The sequence below is a fragment of the Urtica dioica genome, chromosome 4 (genome assembly GCF_054948205.1).
Source record: "Urtica dioica subsp. dioica isolate 48M chromosome 4, U.dioica_male_clone48M_v1_H2, whole genome shotgun sequence".
Lineage (NCBI taxonomy): Eukaryota > Viridiplantae > Streptophyta > Magnoliopsida > Rosales > Urticaceae > Urtica > Urtica dioica.
The window spans coordinates 20,025,928-20,045,171 of record NC_142759.1 but is presented as its reverse complement, the minus strand read 5'-3'; the positions used below and the strand labels follow the sequence as shown (position 1 = coordinate 20,045,171).

At 36.7% G+C, this 19,244-nt stretch overlaps 3 protein-coding genes across 4 annotated transcripts; 1 reads left to right on the top strand and 2 right to left on the bottom strand.

Annotated features, from left to right (window-relative positions):
• Positions 1-3,669: 3,669 nt before the first annotated feature.
• LOC149401087 (sodium/calcium exchanger family protein / calcium-binding EF hand family protein) lies at positions 3,670-7,955 on the top strand. 2 transcript variants are annotated; one of them, XM_089611148.1, is made up of 8 exons: positions 3,687-3,701; positions 3,782-4,193; positions 5,305-5,490; positions 5,579-5,760; positions 5,907-6,046; positions 6,169-6,445; positions 6,790-7,095; positions 7,549-7,955. In XM_089611148.1, the coding sequence occupies exons 2-8, from the start codon at positions 3,806-3,808 to the stop codon at positions 7,795-7,797; spliced, it is 1,728 nt and encodes a 575-aa protein (XP_089467274.1). In that variant the 5' UTR covers positions 3,687-3,701; positions 3,782-3,805; the 3' UTR covers positions 7,798-7,955. The 2 variants fall into 2 exon arrangements, with proteins under 2 accessions (XP_089467272.1, XP_089467274.1); XM_089611146.1 differs by having other exon boundaries at positions 3,670-4,193.
• Positions 7,956-8,031: 76 nt separating this feature from the next.
• Positions 8,032-10,678, bottom strand: LOC149401086 (RNA-binding S4 domain-containing protein). The gene is made up of 10 exons (XM_089611149.1): positions 10,460-10,678; positions 10,102-10,205; positions 9,864-9,995; positions 9,667-9,740; positions 9,425-9,530; positions 9,191-9,259; positions 8,978-9,042; positions 8,795-8,893; positions 8,577-8,676; positions 8,032-8,282 (listed from the first exon to the last, which is right to left on the bottom strand). Exons 1-10 carry the CDS (start codon positions 10,617-10,619, stop codon positions 8,220-8,222), a joined length of 972 nt encoding a protein of 323 aa, XP_089467275.1. The 5' UTR covers positions 10,620-10,678; the 3' UTR covers positions 8,032-8,219.
• A 4,394-nt stretch (positions 10,679-15,072) lies between these two features.
• LOC149401085 (proton pump-interactor 1-like) lies at positions 15,073-18,654 on the bottom strand. The gene is made up of 8 exons (XM_089611580.1): positions 18,477-18,654; positions 17,504-17,934; positions 17,193-17,375; positions 16,920-17,099; positions 16,637-16,831; positions 16,432-16,530; positions 15,809-16,339; positions 15,073-15,734 (listed from the first exon to the last, which is right to left on the bottom strand). The coding sequence occupies exons 2-8, from the start codon at positions 17,897-17,899 to the stop codon at positions 15,399-15,401; spliced, it is 1,920 nt and encodes a 639-aa protein (XP_089467706.1). The 5' UTR covers positions 17,900-17,934; positions 18,477-18,654; the 3' UTR covers positions 15,073-15,398.
• Between the last annotated feature and the right edge of the window lie 590 nt (positions 18,655-19,244).

Here is a 19,244-nt window from a genome sequence, read left to right as displayed (position 1 = left end):
TTTTTACCATCTTTTCATTTCTTTTGTTTGAAATAACCTTAATTTTATCCAATCTCTTTTTTTTTCCTTCCTTTTTAACTCTTAAATCACAATGTTCGAAAAAGAATCAAAGTAGTATAGAACAAAAAAGTACGTAAAGAGATGAAGTCTTTTATTTTTTTTTTTTTTTTTTTTAATAAACGGATTTTCCATTAAAATTGGGTAAAAAAAACTCATTAATACAGGAGAATATCACATTAGTACAAGGAACACCAAGACCTAAGTCGAAGTGAATCTAACACCAAGATCCGGTAAAAGTACGTTATGTGCATACTTCCGACAACGAGAAGAATTACAAGCACCAATAGAGCACACAAGAGACTCGTTCAAAAACCCAAAGATTGGCGGTGGAAAAATCCAACCAATTTCGGTCCGATGACCACGAAGAAGATGACTCTTCCACTTGCATAGATCAAAACCTAACAGGAAATTCACTACGGATAAGGAGACTACGGCTAATCCGGCTCCAAAACAAGTCAAAAAAACCAAAGCACAACAATAAAAATAACGATTCACTATAGCACCAGCATGAACTAAAACTAAGAAATCAAAACACAAAACTAAACTAATATTATCTTCGTCATGCTCAAAGAAAAAGCTCTCAAAAACACCCCACCCCACAAGGACCGCGACGGAGGCACCCTTGCCGAGGAGGAACCGAACCACCGGGACGATGAGGCCGGCGCCGAACTGAGCCATGGACCCCCGATGGACTGCTTCTGCCTTCTCCGGTGGAGCACGATGAAGAACATGACTGCTGCAAGAACCTCCGGCGGAAGCGCTGCACCAGCCCCGGTCGGAGAAGAAGACAGAGCCAACCTCCACAACGGACCCAAAATCATATATGAGATTTCAGATCTAGAAATGCCTCTCGGTCATCGCCTTGGAATTCGTGCTAGGTCAAGAGAAGATAGATGCCGGAGAAGCCACCACTCGCGAAGAAACGCGACCTTCGCCTTCCCCACGGGTCGGAGTCGTATTACTGACGTCCGGTTCCCAGGGGGGCGGCGGCAAGAAGCAACTAGAGTTTTAAACTTTGGAGAGAGAAAAGCCTTTCGTCCAGAGAGTCCTTCAATTAATTGAAAAAAGAAAATGTCCAGATGAAGTCTTTTATGTTAAGGGTGTTTTACCATTTAAAAAAAAAAATCTAAGAGATGGATATTGTTGATGTCGTTTCCGAGTCTCAATGATCACGAAAAAAAACTGTATAGATATTTCAGTGTTTGATTCGATTTAATTTTTTTGTGGATCTCAGAAAAGTTTCATATAAGAAATGAATATTAAATATGCAGTAATAAATATGGAAATAGCACGAGAAAGTAATTGTCTTTATTAAATATTCGATCTCAAATACACTGGTCAAGCTCGATTGATTATGAACGCAATCGACAATACAATTTGAGAGAGAGAGAGAGAGTAAGGGATGATAGGTAAAAGTCATGTGTAAATTCTCTCTGAAGGAGAGAATTTATACTACGACGAGATGCGAAATCCTCGGAAACACATGTTGGCGACTTCGTCTTTCATCGCTACTTCTGCCACGTTGCTTAAACATTTGAATGGGCTCGGTAGAAATTATCTACTCTCCGGATTTTAAGGCGAGATAGCTCCTCATGCGTTGACTTTGACTTTGTCACAACCTTGGAGGTTACGTTATGAGTTCGTAAATGGACTTGGACCGGGCCATAGTGACTTAATAAATTCGTACAACAATAAGTAATTAAAAAAATTAATTAATAATTTTCGTCAATTGATTTTTTTGAATTACTTCATTGAAACGGGCTTTGGTGATTATTGAGCTTTCGCGTCCCGATGTTAATTTATCCTATTAGGCCGAAGTCTACTCCTATAGATATAACCTAGAAGCGCAAAAGTTGTATTTTAGTTAACATTTGACTAATAATTAAAAATTAGCCACTCATATTATTAACCAAATTGTTACGCCATCAAAATTTATAATTTTAATTTATTATTATTATTTTCACGTAATTAAATTAACTCATTTCCAATTATTAATTTAACGCTAGTTAAAATGTAATTGACATGTTTAATGTGACAGTATAAATTCTGACAAAAAAAAATCATGAAGAAATGTATTCGAGTTTTTAAAATATGTGGTCCTGAATAAAAAATTGGGGATTGACACGATATTCTAAGGCAAGATGTAATATTTTACTAAAATTAAGAAGAAAGTATGAGATTTTTTTTTATTTTTTATTTTTGGAAAAAGATTGCACACTGGCTGTCGGGTCCATTAATTTTTTTTTTTTATTACTATCATTCAAATCAATATTTTTTTTTTTGGTATAATATTTGAACTGATCATATGGGTCCTCCGAGATTTGTTGCCAAATTTAATTAGCTAACATGTTGACATGATCTGATTGAATGGAAAAGGCTCTTATACCCATCATCGATAAATATCATATAGAACTTTATCATGATTTATGTAAGCACGCGAAACTCTTTACTAATTCCACGTGGGTGTGATCAAGCGGATGTCTTTGAAGTTAATCCGTGGGTAACTCTAACTCTAACACTAAGTTTTGTGTGAAATTACATTATTTTTGTGTGTTTTTAGCACCAATTTTTTTTTTAACTCCAATCACAACATTAAATTTCACACTAAAAATACTATTCGTCATTACTATATTATTAAAAAAATCTAAAACTATTTTTTTTATTTATGCCGTGTGATACAGTAACACACCAAATTTGACGTGATACTGTACTCACACTAAAATATAGTGTTGTATTTACAGTGTGGTCGGAGAAAATTTTGTATTATATTTGATGATATACCGCGTGTAGTGACCTAAGAAGAAAACAAAAAATGAAAAAATGATTTAATTATTGGTACATTGTTGCCAGTTTAATTCATAAGGTTGTATATTTATTCTTTGGTTTTGTCATTTTATATGCTAGTGTTATTGTTAAGTTAAACTTAATTATATTGTGTGATCCTATTTTCGAGTTAAATTTTTGCCTTGGGGAATATACCTTTTGCTCTAGTACTTAAAATTGATTCGGTCCCCCACAGTGTCCGGGATATTATCTACTAAGCCATGTTCTTATTCCTTTTATGCATGTTTCCAAATTCTTTGATTAAGAAAAAGGTTATTAATCTCACTAATAAATAAAAATGGTAAAATTTATTTATTTTGGATTAAAAAAATGAAATACCTAAAATGCTTTTAAAAATGTTACAACTTAAATTTAAGAGTCGAAAATGATAAAAAAAAAAAAAAAAAAAAGTTGATTTGAAAGATATAAGATTAAATTATTACAATTAACATTAAATTAGAGTAAGTGAATGATACCAATTTGTATTTCTGGATATTTAAATCAAGACATTATTATCTGATGAATAAAAGTTCAGAGTCGGTAAATAAAAGACATAAATAAAAAAGAAAAAATTCCTCAAAAGTAAAAATGGATGTAAAGAAACAGAGAACAATAAATAGATAAGTTTTATAAAAATAGTTTAAATTAATAATTTCTAAATTCGCTGAGATTTCATTTCATACCATAATAAAGAATTATTAGTTAATAATTAGTACGGATCGCATACAGAACAGTCTTAACACTGATTGTTTATCTTTACTCACACACTGCGAGGTAGACACGTCTAAGACGCTGAGAGCCTGATACTAGTCTTAAGAGTACTTCTTCCACTCTCTCTCTTTCTCCCTATAATCTATATATATAAATGTGTGTTTGTAATTGTATATCTCTCTCGTAGTTGGCCAAACAAACAAAATCCACCATGGCTAAGCCGCTCCTGATCTTCTTCTTCCTCGCCGTAGTGATCCTGTGCGGTCACTCCCATGGGCGATCGATCTCCGCCGAAGACGGAGATCTCGTCTCCGACGGCGTTCACATCCGCCGGAACGAGCCGTTCCTCGGCCTGAGACTCAATCCTTTCGCGGAGGCGACAGAGGAGTCCTGTGAGCAGTCGTACGGGTTCTTACCGTGCACCACCACCGTGCTTGGGAACATTTTCCTGATCCTGGTGTACGGATACCTCATGTTCTTGGCCGCGACTTATCTCTCCGGTGGAAGCGAGCTTTTGCTCGAGATTCTCGGCCCTGGAATCGTCGGAGGTCTTTTTCTTCCCGCGCTCGGTGCTCTTCCTGACGCCATGCTCATTCTCGGTACTGATCTCTCTTTCTCGCTCTTGATCTGTCGATCTGTTTGAAATTTGATGAAGTTTATAGGAAATGTGTAGGTTTTTTGGTTGTTCGTGTTGTTCTTTGGATGTAGAGAAATGTGAAGAGGATGAGATAGATTGGGAATTTGATTTTGATTGTCTCGAAGTCAAAATTGAGGGGCTGGTAGATGTTTCACTTCAAAGTTCAAACTGATTAAACATTTCGAATCTTAAAAAGAAAATAAAAATATACCTTGTTAAAGTATGGAGTAGTGGAATGTGCTTTTACGAAAACAAATTAGAAAAAAAAATATCGTTTCTATCTATCCCTAAAGAGATTTTAAGGGTCCTGGTACTTTTCTAGAAACCTTGTCGATAGTGTTTATCTTTTTTTTTTTTTTTTTTTTTTTTTTTTCTTTTTGTTCTCTATTGCTTTTTGTGCTTCGAATGTTCCACTTTGCTAGCATGTGTCTTTTTCTCTATGGTCTACAAATTTGCGCACCGGTTTTGATGTCCTATCCCAAACTGGAAACAATTGAAAAAGAAAAAAAATGCGTTTTTATCACCGGTAATACACTACCATCAGCAGAGTAGTTTGCTTTAGTTTTGTGAATTTGACTGGTTCTATTGACAGGTCGAATTAAAGCCATATAAAATATTCTCAGTTGTTAGCTTGTACGGTTGATTAATATTTTCTTTTTTGTAATGGATTAAAAAAAGTGAGTGACACAGTCATATATGCACTATGTCTAGTTTGAACAATAAACGTCCATTTAAATACTTTAAATTGTATCAAAGTGTGGAATCCATCTCCAAAAATATTGTTTGTACGATTTAAGCCTCAACTCTTCAATATTTTGTTATTAAACGTTTCTTGGGACCGGGTCTTTTTGGAATACAATACAGCATTATATTTGATTGTTGATTTGAGGAAATGGACTGGATTTTTAACTTAGCTTCTTACTCAAGACTCGTATATACAAACGTTAGTTTTCAATTTCAGCTTAGACTCTTTCTGTAATAAAATTCATTTATCCATCAAGGCGTACAATGTATTCTAGCAATCAGATTCCTCAAAAGAAAATCCTTCTGTGTTTTTTGTTGTTGGTCTTTAGTTTCCGGACTTTCTGGGACCGCGGAAACTGCGCAAAGTCAGGTCTCTGTTGGAATGGGATTGCTTGCTGGGTCGACTGTTATGCTTCTTACCGTCATATGGGGAACCTGTGTTCTTGTCGGCAAGTGTGATATTGAAGATTCGGTCGCAAAAGACGGGAGAGATACTAAAGGACTTAGCTTGACTGGTACTATGTCTTCCTTTCTCGAAGTCTCGGTTATGCAACATTGTTTCTTAGTTGAAAAATATTTGAACGAACAAATTCGCTCATGCAGGATCTGGAGTTAGCACTGATATTTGGACTAGTTATGCTGCGAGGATCATGGCTATATCAGTTCTCCCGTTTGTCATAGTTCAACTTCCACAGCTTCTCAATTCGACCTCGGGAAGACATTTATCTGTCCTTATTGCTCTAGTTGTCTCAGTGTCGTTATTCGTTTCTTATTGTCTATATCAGGTGCGCACAAACCAAGTTTTCCTTTTATTTATGGGAATTTTATTAGCTTCCGAAGGTTGTTTGCTTTTATATATTCCCTTCAAAATCCAAATTAAGAAGTTAATTGGTTCAATGTGTACTTGACCTGTATTTGATTCTCGGCACAGGTCTTCCAGCCCTGGATACAGAAAAGACGGTTGGCTTTTTCTAAGCATAAGCACGTTATATCTGGAATCTTGCAACATATGCATGGATTGGGAAAGCTCCTTGATGAAGAGGGCGAACCCAACAGAGACCTTATCGAAAAGTAAGCTTCTTTGATATATTGTTTCAGTTTAAAAAATGAATTCTCACTGTTTGCAGCTATCTATGACAGTATCAGATTCATGATTGCCCTTTTTTTTTCTTCTCAAATCATAAATGTGTCAGGTTGTTTCAGAGGGTTGATGAGAACGGTGACGGGCATCTATCTGCTTCTGAATTGAAAGCACTGATAATCGGAATTCAGTTTGAGAATATAGATTTTGACAAGGACGATGCAGTGACCAAAGTTCTGAGAGATTTTGACACGACTAGCGATGGTAATGTCGACGTCCCTGAATTCGTGGCTGGAATCACTAAATGGATCAACGAAGCCAAACACACGGGGGGTTTCTCAGCCGAGTCTGGCGACCGAACCTCGAAATTCTTAACCAACTTCCACAGAGTAAGCTGATATGAACTGGTATTTTTGGATTTAATTGAAATATGAATGAAACAAACAATAGTTGATATCGGACTTTCGAGAGGTTCGTAATCTCCCATAGTCCCACTAGGAAGCTTCTTCCTCACTCGTCTCACATACGATTACTATTCTTTTTCTCTGCCTGTAATTATTCTTTATAAGCCAACCAACTTTAACATATTCTATATTAAACCCCTAATAAACTGCTAATTATAATACTATCCTCAATACCAAGTTCCTAACAAAAGCTTAGCTTTGTTTCATGGTCGAGACTTTTGACTGCTTGTAGTTTTCTTCTGAAAAACGTGGACTCTTCCATTACGCAGCGAACAAAACAAGAGCACGATCTTCTGGGTTCGGATGAACAAGGCGAACAGGGCGAAGAAGGCACGAGCTCGAAATGGGTGACGATCAAAGCGGTTATGTATCTGATCATCGGAGCAGCGATCGCCGCCGCGTTCGCAGACCCTCTCGTGGACGCTGTCGACAACTTCTCAACCGCCACAAGCATTCCCACGTTCTTCATCTCCTTCATCGCTCTTCCTATCGCCACTAACTCCAGCGAAGCCGTGTCCGCTATCATCTTCGCTACAAGAAAGAAGATAAGAACTTCCTCGTTAACCTTCTCCGAGGTTTGTGTCTTTGCTTTGTTCACAATTAGATTATGATAAACTTACAAATTTTGCTCCCTGAACTAATATTTTAAGCAAAATGAATCATATAGCATTTTAGTCCTTTCTATAAAAAAATGAACTGTTTTTTTTAAATGAAATTCAAAGACAACTTTAAATATATTTATAAATTTAAAATGACTTGTTTGTATTTTAAAAAGTACCATCAAAACAAAATCTTGCTCTTAAAAACCCAAAATTGGTTTTAACTTTAATCAATGTTTTTAAGACCATAATATAATTTAATCAGATTATTTTATAAAATTTACAGGTTACTTGATTTTTTTAATATATGCTTTTAACTTAAAACTTTAAGTTGTATAGATTTAAAGTCTATAATTATTTTTTATTTTTTTTAGAAAGTGACTAGAATGCCACTTAACATAGAGTTTCACGGATTATTTGGTAATGCAGTTATACGGAGCTGTAACGATGAACAACGTCCTTTGCCTGTCGGTTTTCTTGGCTCTTGTCTATGGAAGAGGCTTAACATGGGACTTCTCGTCAGAGGTGCTCGTGATTCTGATAGTTTGCATTGTCATGGGTCTGCTCGGAAGCTTCCGCACCACTTTCCCGCTCTGGACGACTTCCATTGCATTCCTTCTTTACCCATTCTCGCTCGCCCTCGTCTACGTTCTCGATTACTTCTTTGGCTGGTCGTAGATGATTATGAGAATTAGCATTCTTTTCTTTTCGGCTTCTGTTATCTAGAATCATTCCGCTTCTTTCCCTCCTAGAGGATTTCTTTGTTTGATCGCCGTTGATCGGCTGTGTATTCAAGTACTATCGCTCGATGAATTTGACTGCTTTTATTGCTCGTCTGTTCGATTTTTTGGATTTCGACCACCGGTCATAATTGCCCTTGCTTTGTGACATATTATCTGCTAAATGAACGTATTAATTGTGTGAAATAAGTCTTATTGACTGACATAGTACAAAGAATTACATCCGTATCAGTTTGATGGGTCAAGTGAAACAATGTACAAATCGCAAACCTCTCTAAACAAAATTCCTTATTATCTCCTTTCGCAAGTAGACTTTTGGTTGATCTTTATGTTTCTTCGGCGAATGAACATTCCTAAACCTTATATATACTTGATAAGCTCAATTGCAAACTTGCCTTTCTTGGTGGGACTAATTTCTCCAATCTGAAATAGCCACAGATTTTAAGCATAATTAGTAGTTCTTTATATATAAACGGTTTTTTTAATCTATATGCTGGTACGAGAGGATAAAAATTAAAATTAATATGAAGATCAAATAACATGCATCCTTATCAAATTAATTGTTCGGCAAGATTGCCCCTTTAATTATTTTCAATTTACAGGACTTCCTCATTTCACTTGCATTTCTCTTATAAATAAAATTAATTAATAAATAAATGTGCTAGTGCAAGAGAGGATCAAATTAATTCCAAGGTTATTTTAGTTAATAAAACCCACCTTAAGTTTTCCTTTCCCGCGTACCGAAACAACATCGCCGGTCTTGAGTATGGTTCCGTTTTTATAAATAGGGCTCCAGTTCACGCGCACGTCTCCATCGCTGTGCGAGGATACAGATTTCTTAATTAATTCCAACTACAACAATACAATGATTCGATATGAAAAAAGAAAAAAAAAATGCGAGACAAAAATACATGTTAAAAAAATTATGGACGGACCTGATTAAGGCGACCAATTTGGAGCGTGATATTTTAAATCCTGCACTTGCTACAGCATCCACACGTAACGATGCTTCTACAGTTTTAAACGACTTTGTGCTACAATCATAAAGAAAATATTAGTGAGGAATAATATAATAGAGATCAATATGTGTGTGTGTGTATATATATAGAAGTTCTAACCTCGGAGGCTCGTATTCGATGGCTTCCAATGGTATCTTTGTTATAGTCACCGGAACTCTACCCACCTGCATTAACAATTCGATATGAACCGAAAATTCCTTTAAAATTATTAATTGGAAACAAGATAATGATAGATCATTTAACAAATGAGGTAAAATAAAAAATTATATATATACATAGTGTTCGTGGCTCAGCCTAACATTTTTTTTTTACCTTGTCAAGTGCTGCTTTAAGGAAATCAACAAGTTCGGGATCGATTATAACTTGCGCTCCATTCTCTCCCTTAAACCAGAAATAGTATATGCAAAATTGATGGAATGAGATCAAATTCTTCAAAATGAATGTAAAACTGATTCTGTATTTTCTAACAATTGGATTCCGAACGGAACTTCAGTAAAATTTCACTCTGAATACGGGCATAAAATTAATACAGAGAAATAAACAGACCTGCAACAATATATCTCCGAGCCTGTCCCTAGAAATCCCTGTACCCAGAATCGAACCGAGGAAGTCGCCATGTGAACAAGATTGAAAAACAAAGTTCCCTGTAATACTGCAAGGATCACCCCCCAAAAAAAACATGATTAAATTACCCATGAAATGATTACATTATCTACTATATATGACCCTCAGAGCCCGAATTCCATAAATAAAATAAATAAAAATTGAAAATTATATTAAATTGTTACCTCAAGGCAGCAACAACATCGGGATCACTTGTAAGTACGTCAGGGTGTCCAACAGAAATCCGGCACCGCTCAGCCTTTCGAATTGAAGATATCGATCAGCACAAAAGATCTTTAAATACTCGAGATTTTAGATCAGTACTTACGCATTTTACATAAGGAATAAATAAACAAAATAATAAAAAAAAATAGTAATAAACCTGTGGATATCCTCCTTGAGCGACTGCTTCAACGTCGGCCAGCTTTTCCAAAGCGAGCATCGACTCTTTCATCACCGGAGGCGTGAGGAAGTTTGAATGCGAAACTTCTCTCCTCATTGACGCTCGCTTTGCCTTGCGAGACAAATTACGGACTTTTTAAAAAACCTTTCAACGGGCAAGACTCAAAAACATTTCTCACCATCTATTGAATCGAATCGAATCGTATGCATATATATACCATTTCGAGAACGCGCTTCACTTCTTCGACCGTGCTCTTATCCGCAACTCCGTTGAGCACGGCGTCGATGTCCCCTTTCACGGCTTGTGCCAGCTGGCACATTCCTGAAGAAGCTAACATTATAACAGATTGGAAAGCATGTATTAATTTCAAAACAGTTTAGAAAAGAGTTTCACTTTGGCATTTTACCAAACATCTCACTTGCTGCTGCTTCTTTTTTTTCTTTTTTCTTTTCTTATCAATTTTGGCTCTATATGTACTTGCTTGGCCGTTAATGTCTTTTTGTTTTTGCTCAGGATTTAGAATACAAAATATTAAAAGTGAGAGATTGTAAAGGAATGATGGTCGAAGTGAAGACCTGAAGAAGCATGAAGAGGAGTTGGGAGATTTGGTGAAGCAAAGGTCCAATGGCGACAGATATTGAGATTCTTCTTGACGGACTTATGGGACTTCGACACGACGAAACCACGACAAGCTCTTCCTAAAGTTGTCGAAAGTCCGAAGCTTTTGGCAGCCATGGCTTGGCTCTTCTCTTACTTTCTTTCTAAAACCATGGATTGAAGTTGTACACACACTGAATTGAAGGCCATATGATTCATTTTCAAAAATTGCATTGAGACCCCTCTTTAATTTCGAAATCTAGCAATAAAACCCTTTGTCCAAAAATATTCCCACCACATTTTTTTTATTGGGAAACTTGATAAACCAGTCGTCTTGAGATACGACATTTAACTTTTTTGTGTATAAGAAAAATTAAGATTTGGTTGTGTGAAATGACAAAATTACCCTTGAATGCAATTAACACATTACCAATTTAATCTCAAATACAACACTCGCTCATTTTTGCACTAAGAATAAATTTTAGGTTTTTTTTCCGCGTTTTCTCATTTTAGATCTTTTTCACCCAAAGATAGATCGATATAAAAAACTAGAGTTTGAAGTTTTGTTGAAGATTTTCAAGTTATCTTCGATATGGATAAGCTTGAAGACATTGTCATCATTTGTGCATTCGTTGAAAGTAGGCTCTAACTCAAATAGCTTTACGGCGGTCTTATACAAAAAAATATTTTTTGCACAGATGGTGATTTGCTTCCTGAAGTTGTCGAAAGATGGAAGCGAGCGAAATTTTGACCCTGTTATCAAACCGAGCGAAATTATTCCAAAACCAGATAAGTACGTCCCTACATCGACATAAATAACATCCAAAATTTTCTATCTAATGCGTCTGCAGAAGCTGGTCGATAAGTACTCCTAGAAAATTAAAGTCTGAATGCTTCATATCCACTAGAATGTTGCGATATGAAGTCTATTTATAAAAAGTTTCTTTCCAAAACAACATTTACTCGAAACACTGGCGACATTCTCCTATAAGTTGACCAGCGTAATCCTCAGAATAAGGAACTTACAACTTGTACGACTACAATTATTAAGCAAAACATTCAGAAATTAACAAAAGTTAAAAAAAATGACTACAAACTTTGAAAATCACAGTTTAAATTCGAAATCACACAAAAGTTCAAAAATATAAACCTAAACTTCAAAATCACGTCTAGAAGTTCGAAAATGATGAACAAAACTTTGAAATCACAACCACAAGTTCGAAAAGTAGGACCAAGAGTTCTCCAAACTATCGAAACAAATAATTGAACTCCAAACTATCGAAACACTATAATAAACTTTGAAATCGCCATCAAAAGTTTGAAAGTCACAAACAAAATTTGAAAAAACTTTCTAGAAATCCAGTACTATCTCCAAAATTTTGAAATCATCAAATCAAATGAGTATTCCTTTGTTCAAATCCATAGCAATCAATACAATTCCAAATACAAACGAATCCCTACAACAAAACTCGAAAATCTAACAATAATCTATTAAAATGAACAAATTCTAAAAATTTCCAGTTTGACACCAATGAAGACTAAGGCACGAAGAAAAGCGACCAAAGCTAAGGAGACAAAAAAAAAAGGGTTGAAGACTTTGGTTGAACCGAACGATTCCAAATTCGATCGTGGTCCTCGTCAATGCACATTGAAAACTTTTGAAATTTTGCTTTGGCAACTTCGAAATGAGATTTAGCACCGTCTTTGGCAAGTTCAAACTTTAAGGATATTTAACTAACGTATATAAACGATGTCTTAAGACTCAAAATAATTGACATATATATACATGTACATATATATTACATATATATACATGTATATATATACATATATATGAATAAGGAATAAAATAGAGATTTATTAGTATCTAGCATCTATTAAGAGAGGAGATTAAAATAGTAGTCAAACTATCAATTTATTTTAAAAGATAGCCGACATTGATTAAAGTCTCAAAAAATACCATTCTCTCCTACACCCGAACACCTTACTCATACCCAAACACCACACCACAATCTTCCTCTGCGATCCACCGGATCTTAGCCGGAGACTCGCCGTCCCCGACACTGAAGAAGGAGCTTCGGATCGATCGCCACCGCCCCGTGTCCCTTCCGGAGAAGCTCGGATCGGTTCTCCTCACCGGCGGTTCCGAGGTTGATTTCGACGTGGTTGTCGCTCAGGTCGCTGAATTCGGAGTTAAATAGCGTGTCGAACTCGAACATGGCGGAGGCGGGGCCGGCGCACGCGGCGGTGGAGGTGCGATTTCATATTTTAGGGTTTTTCGTTCTACAGTTAATCGGATTAACTGTCACAGTTAATCTGATTAACTGTCACAGTTAATCTGATTAACTGTCACAGTTAATCTGATTAACTATGACGAACTTCTTTCGAAAACGATTTTGAACATCAGCGAGTCTCGCGGTTGCCTCGATCCGACCGTTCGAGGGTCGCAAGTTCAATTCTGCATATAACTGTGATAGTTAATTAGATTTACTGTAAAGGTTAATTCGATTAATCGTGACGATCCTCCTTCGAAAACGATCTCGAACATCAGTGAGTCCTGCGGCTGCACATATCCGATTTTTTGAAGGTAGGGTTGAGATTTCGTCGTTTGAAACTTGATGAAAACTCGGATTCCAACGCCGAAAATGAAAGTTAATAAGATTTACTGTTGTTCTTGTTACAGTTAATAAGATTTATGTTGTTTTTGTTACGGGTAATGAGATTTACTATTTTTCTTGCTACTATTAACATTATTTACTCTGACAGTTAATAATAACAACTTTTAATGGTATTATTGGAATATTGGAATGTTATTATAATAGATTGGTTATTTTTCTAAATATGTTAATAATTGAGTTATAATTTAAAAAGGGTAATTTAGCAAAATAACCAAATCAAACCTTTAAAATTGCCAAATAGTCAAGGTTTTGTAAATACTAAGTAAATTGCCAGATATCATTTAATACACTTCTAAATTTACAAAAACGCCCAAATGATTTCCCGCCCATAATACACTTCTAATGCACAGCTGTTGACTTTTTAAAAAAAAATGGGAAACGTGATTCCGAGAATCGAGGAGAGTAATAACTGTAAATTTAAAACCGATGAACTCACAACCGATATCCAATTTCTGCAGTAAATATTGAATACTATTATTTTTTGTTACCTGTAAGTACTTATTTACGCATATTTACTGTAGACATTGTCAAACCCTCAAGTTTGTTACATATTTACTGCATTATAACAGCAAAGTAAATATACGTAAATACATTAATAAACTGGGATGAACCTCAACAATGAAATAAAAAATTAAAAAGTTACACCACCTGATTCAGTAAGAGAAAATCCAGACATGGCGTGGAATAGAAATATAACAACGTTTGAAAATATATGTGGGCTAAAAACAAGAAATTTGAATAATAAAACAAGACAATATAAAACAAGCAGTAAATATAAGAAAATAATATATAATAGGAAACAAGTAAATAGCAACTGCCACGTCCAAACGTCCAATTTAGCTCCTAAAATAAAGAGAATCATTAATAGACTAAATCTTGTTCACACTTAAATCAGGAATTTAAATTCAAAAAATCCGGGAATTTATATAATCCGAAATTTCATAAAAATTCGAAATTCAAACGCAAACAGGGACAAATTTCGGATATGAAAAAACATATTATTGGACCACGTCATCCGAATGGTTATTTACTTAGTATTTACAAAACCTTGGCTATATAGCAAATCATACCGTTTGATTTGACTATTTTGCTAATTTTTTGATTTAAAAATATGAGCTGTTTGGGCTACATATGTAGCCTCTGCCCAATAAAATGTACACGCTGAAACTTTAATCATGCTTATTTTAAGGAATCACGGAAATAAATTTAAATTTAAAACCAACTGATATTGTTTACTGTTAATCCACGGAAATCAATTTAAATTTAAAACCAACTGATATTGTTTACTGTTAATCCCAGCGAATATTGTAGGTGTGATACAGTGCGGAATTGGAGGGGAAATTAAAACAAAATTCATTATTAAAAATTTATAATTTATTTCGACATTTCCCTGCATTTCTATAGCGGCGTGATCATTGCAAATGATGATAGTTCTCCGATCTCTCAAGGAAAAAAAATAAAAAATAAAAACCTGCAAAGTTTAGGCCTTCCATCTAAAGCTGGCCAAATGGAACCGGGAAATGGGATCCCCTAGTCCTGTCCCATATTTTGCGGGAAATGGGACTCCCGGGACCGTAAAAAATAATACCGGGAAATCCCGGAACCATTTTCCACGGTTACATATTTCGCGGTTCCGGGATTCCCCTATTTCCCATATTTATTTATTTTATTTTATTTTAATCATAAATACATTTAAAAATAAATAAAAATTCATATATTTTCAATTAAAAAAATACAATATAAAAAATACGGTACTAAACGGGGATCCCGGTTCCGTCCCATTTCCCGGATGGTTCCGAGACAAAAATCCCGATACCATATTTTATAATATGGGTTTTTCCCATTTCCCACATGATACCAATAATACGGGAAACGGGGTCCCGCGGGATCCCATATGGCCACCTCTACTTCCATCCAAATAAACATCATCCATAAAATTAGACAGAAGTCAAAATTCGAAAGTTACATTAAAACAAAACCAAAAACATGTAAAACTGTCTGACTCTCTACTACATGGGTGTGAAAAATAACATATTGGAGGAGTTGACTAAGCGAAAGCTATAAAAAGCAGAGCAGCATTATGAGTTTTGAGTCCATTTTAGGACGTAAAGAACAAGTAATAACTTATAAATTCAACTATCACATATTTTTTTTTTCCCTTTCTTAAACCTCTCTCTCTCTCCTGTGCTAACACACATATATCTCTCTCTTCCGCATTCGAGTTGACTTTCATTTTTATTCAGAGAAAGTATTGATACCCGATCGCTACAAAGGCGAGGGTCAACATTGCAGCCGCCGGGGCAGCCCACAGCCAATAGTTAGTGGCCTTCTTGCGCTTCAGAATGGCTTTCGCGATCGAATCGGGACCGCCTCTGGCTCGGCCTCTCGACCTGACACCTGTCATCTCTCTCTTAGCCACCCTCTCCTTCACCGGAGCCGCCGCCACCGCCGGAGCTTCCACGCTCTCGCTCTCCTTCTCTGCCTCGACCCCACTCTCTGAATCCGCCTCCGCTCCCTCGTCGGTGTTGGAATCTCCGGCGGACACTCCGGTCTTCTTCTTCAGCTTCTTTTCGCGCTCCTGCAAAAACAAAACAACAAAGTTTCAAACTTATTACTAAAAGAGGCCAGAACGAGTACAAACTGAAAAACGGGAGTAATAATTTCCTTAATCTTCTTCTCGGCTTCCTTTTGAGCTCTTATGGCTGCTTTGGCCGCGGCCTTCTCGGCCAACTTCTTCTTCCGTTCCATGGCCATCTTGGCTTTGGCGATCTCCTCTTGTCTTTTCGCCGCCTTCAGCGCCGCGGCATCAACTTTTTCTATCTTCGGAGCTTCGACCGGAACCGGAAGCTTCTCGGGCTCCGTAGCGGTTTCTTCCTCCTTCACACCAGTCTCGGGTTTCGAGTTTTTCGGTTTGTTATTGGCGTCCTTTTGAGCCTTCTGGGCAGGCAAAGCTTCGGCCTCTGCTTGAGCGGGTTTCGGTTGTTCCTTTGCTCGTTTCGGAAGAGCTTCAATCACGGCGGGCGGTGCGTGGTGCTCGACCACAACGATTGGCTTCTCGTCCGGGTTTCTCATCCGACCATCTCTGCTCAACTGCCGAGCGTCCAAAGAAGACAATATTCTTTTCTCGTAATCGTCTCTAAACGACTTGTCACCGTTCCAGAGGGACATAAAATGCTCCACCTGAAAAACATTAGCAAACATTGTGAGCTTCCGGGTATAAATGTCGACTATGAAGCTCTTCACTCGAGCAGAATCAGTAGTTTTAAACTCACCTCAGCATTGGCAAACTGCTCAAGAGCCAGTACATCTTTCCTGTTCGCGAGATCTCTGGCTTTGTTCAAGATTGAACGGCTCTGGTAATAGTAAGAGTTCTGCAAAAAAAGAAAAACAGAGACAATAATGAGACCAAAAAGAAAAAAAAAAACATCTAGATAGCACGGAAGATTGAGTCTCCAAGGAGAGAAAAAGAACACACACCTCATCTTCACGCTGTCTTCTGAATTGGTGAATATTGTCGCGAGCTTTGTCTCTCTTCTCGGTAACAGCTGCCAGCTCATCCTGTAATTTCAAGATATCATTGTCTATTACATTCACTTCATCTTCGAGCTGCTTAATCTTGGACCTGAGCACTTGTTGCTCCTTTCTCACTCCATCCAAATCACCGCCTATAACCTGGGTGATCGCATAATTTAAATCACCATCACTTCGAGTTATACGTAACAAGATGTTCAAAGAATATTAAAAAAAATTAACCACTTACTTTGGCCTGGTCTTGGAGGGATTCTTTGTGAACCATAGATTCCTGAATCTTAGCTCTCACAGCAGCATTAGCAATGACTTGAGGCCGTGTGCTCTCGAGTTGCTTGATCTCTCGGAGAATTTGCTTCTCTTCGGACAACGGAATGCTCTCGTGCTGTATGCGGTACTCGTAGCTGCGAATCTGATTCAACCGTTCCGAAATTAGAAATCAGGGAATAATCAATCAAGATCAATTTGAAAGACATTAGGGCTTTCAACAATCGTATAATCGTACCATGTTATTGAGCTCTTCCTCGGAGGAGCAAACACCCCGAGTCGAATTGTTTGCGTTCCGAAGCTTTCCCAAAGCCTGCTGAATGGGTTCAATCTCCTTGATTTTCTCACCTAAGATCGACCTGATTTGCTTGTTTTCGCTGTTCAGAGTCCTAAGCTGGGAGGTCAACTCATGCCGACCAGCCTAAAAGAAAAACCACAGTGTAAAAACACTAGCCCTTCCAATCTCTCAATTTTGTAAAACATGTTAAAATAAGAAGAAGAAAAAAAATCCACAGAATAGCGCCACTTGAAACTGTTTACAAAGCTCACCCTTTTCGCCTTTAACTGCTCGGTGATCTTGAACCGGGCTTGATTCCTCTTCTCAGTTTCAAGAGCGGCCTGGTCGAGCTTGGACATGATCTTGGGATCATCGTACTGGCGGAACCTCACGAGAAAGAAGCTGTGGACCTGCTTCTGGGCGGGCCATTCGTCGGCCGCGTCTTTCGGGAAATTCGCTGCATCGGAAGAAGCTACACCGTTCGCCTCTTTCTTAACGGGCTCATCGACGTGAGAGCCGAACTTGATGGGCTCGTGAGACTTCTTCGGCGGTGATGCTTCATCGACCTTCCCATTCTCCTTCTCCTCGGTGACATTGTCTCTGACGGAGGAGGCAACGATCTCCACCGGTGCCTCGACAGTCTCGAACCCAACAACCTCGACACCCATGGCTTCTAACGGAAAAAAAGTCTCACAACACAACCCTGGTAATGGATAACAACAAGAGATCGAGAACGATCATATCATTTTTCTGCAATAATATTTCTAGCTCATAAAACAACAAATCCATGACTCTCAGATTTCAGGAACCAGATCTTTCAGCCAAAATCCTTAAAACGCAATAAACGACAGTAATTTCGAGTCCAACCTAAATATTAAATGGTTGAGATTCAATTATAAACAGTATAATCGTATCCTGGATTGCTAAACTGCGAATTATGCTCAATATTTAAAACAATTACACGAACAGTAAACGAAATTGAAAAGATCATATACCGAAATTCGAAACATGCAAACAAACAACAAAAAATAAATCAATCAATCTTATAGACATTCGAGGTCTGCGATGATATACAATCGAGATTCGAGATCGAAGCAGATCAATTGGCAATAAGATATCAAAACCTCAGAAAAATCAAACGAAAAGATGAACAGATCGTACCAGAAAAACGGATGAGGATAAAAATCAAAGAGACGTCAATTTCAAAAACACAAACAGTAATAGACGATTAATGTGTAAACATACGTGTGTCTGTGTAGCGAAGAGAATGAGAGTCGCAGATCTTTCTTCGTATGAAGTCTCGATCTTTCTCCGCTATTATATTTCTCAAACAAGAGAGAGAGAGAGAGAGAGAGAGATTTTTTTTTTTTTTTAGAATAGAGAGAGTTTATTTGGGTTATATTTTACTACCGTACTTGGAGACTCTAGAGAGAGATTTTAGGTGAGGTAATTTATTTTATTTTATTTTATTTTATTTTATTTTCTGAAAAGAGTAAGGAATTATAAATTTATATAACGAACCATCAGATTTATTTCCTTTTTTTTATTATTATTAATGGATTTCATTTTGGTCGACTTTTACACTACAAGTAAAGCAAACGTAATCGAAAATTGAAAATAAATTAGAGATTTCAAATCACGCCATAATTAGCAAATAGATGTCCATTTAGTTAGAAAAATGGAGTTTTCTTATTTGGTCTCTCTTCTAATGAAAATTTATAATCGATTTATTTCACTATAATATTTGTAATTTACATATTGGTATACTATTATTTATTAAACTCTTTTGTGAATTCATTTTCCATATTTAAGTGGTTAGACCTAAACAATTGTATATCTGTTTTAACATTTAAAATGTGATCATCAACATTTTAAGATGAAGTCGGATTGCTACATAGCCTTGAAGATGATAATGTTTATAAATATTAAAAGGCTCCTCATCTCTAGATATCGCTACTTATCAAATTTAATCTGAGAGAATTCTGATATTTTTCTTTATTTTACGTGTGGGTG

Coding starts and splice junctions, on each gene's coding strand:
- LOC149401087 (XM_089611146.1), top strand. CDS start 3,806: ATGGCTAAGCCGCTCCTGATCTTCTTCTTCCTCGCCGTAGTGATCCTG. Junction 4,194..5,304: donor TGACGCCATGCTCATTCTCG/GTACTGATCTCT, acceptor GTTGGTCTTTAG/TTTCCGGACTTTCTGGGACC. Junction 5,761..5,906: donor TTTCTTATTGTCTATATCAG/GTGCGCACAAAC, acceptor TTCTCGGCACAG/GTCTTCCAGCCCTGGATACA.
- LOC149401086 (XM_089611149.1), bottom strand. CDS start 10,619: ATGGCTGCCAAAAGCTTCGGACTTTCGACAACTTTAGGAAGAGCTTGT. Junction 9,996..10,101: donor TGAAGCGCGTTCTCGAAATG/GTATATATATGC, acceptor TTGTCTCGCAAG/GCAAAGCGAGCGTCAATGAG. Junction 9,043..9,190: donor TTAAAGCAGCACTTGACAAG/GTAAAAAAAAAA, acceptor TTGTTAATGCAG/GTGGGTAGAGTTCCGGTGAC.
- LOC149401085 (XM_089611580.1), bottom strand. CDS start 17,899: ATGGGTGTCGAGGTTGTTGGGTTCGAGACTGTCGAGGCACCGGTGGAG. Junction 17,100..17,192: donor AGGAAGAGCTCAATAACATG/GTACGATTATAC, acceptor CGGTTGAATCAG/ATTCGCAGCTACGAGTACCG. Junction 16,531..16,636: donor GAAGACAGCGTGAAGATGAG/GTGTGTGTTCTT, acceptor CTTTTTTTGCAG/AACTCTTACTATTACCAGAG.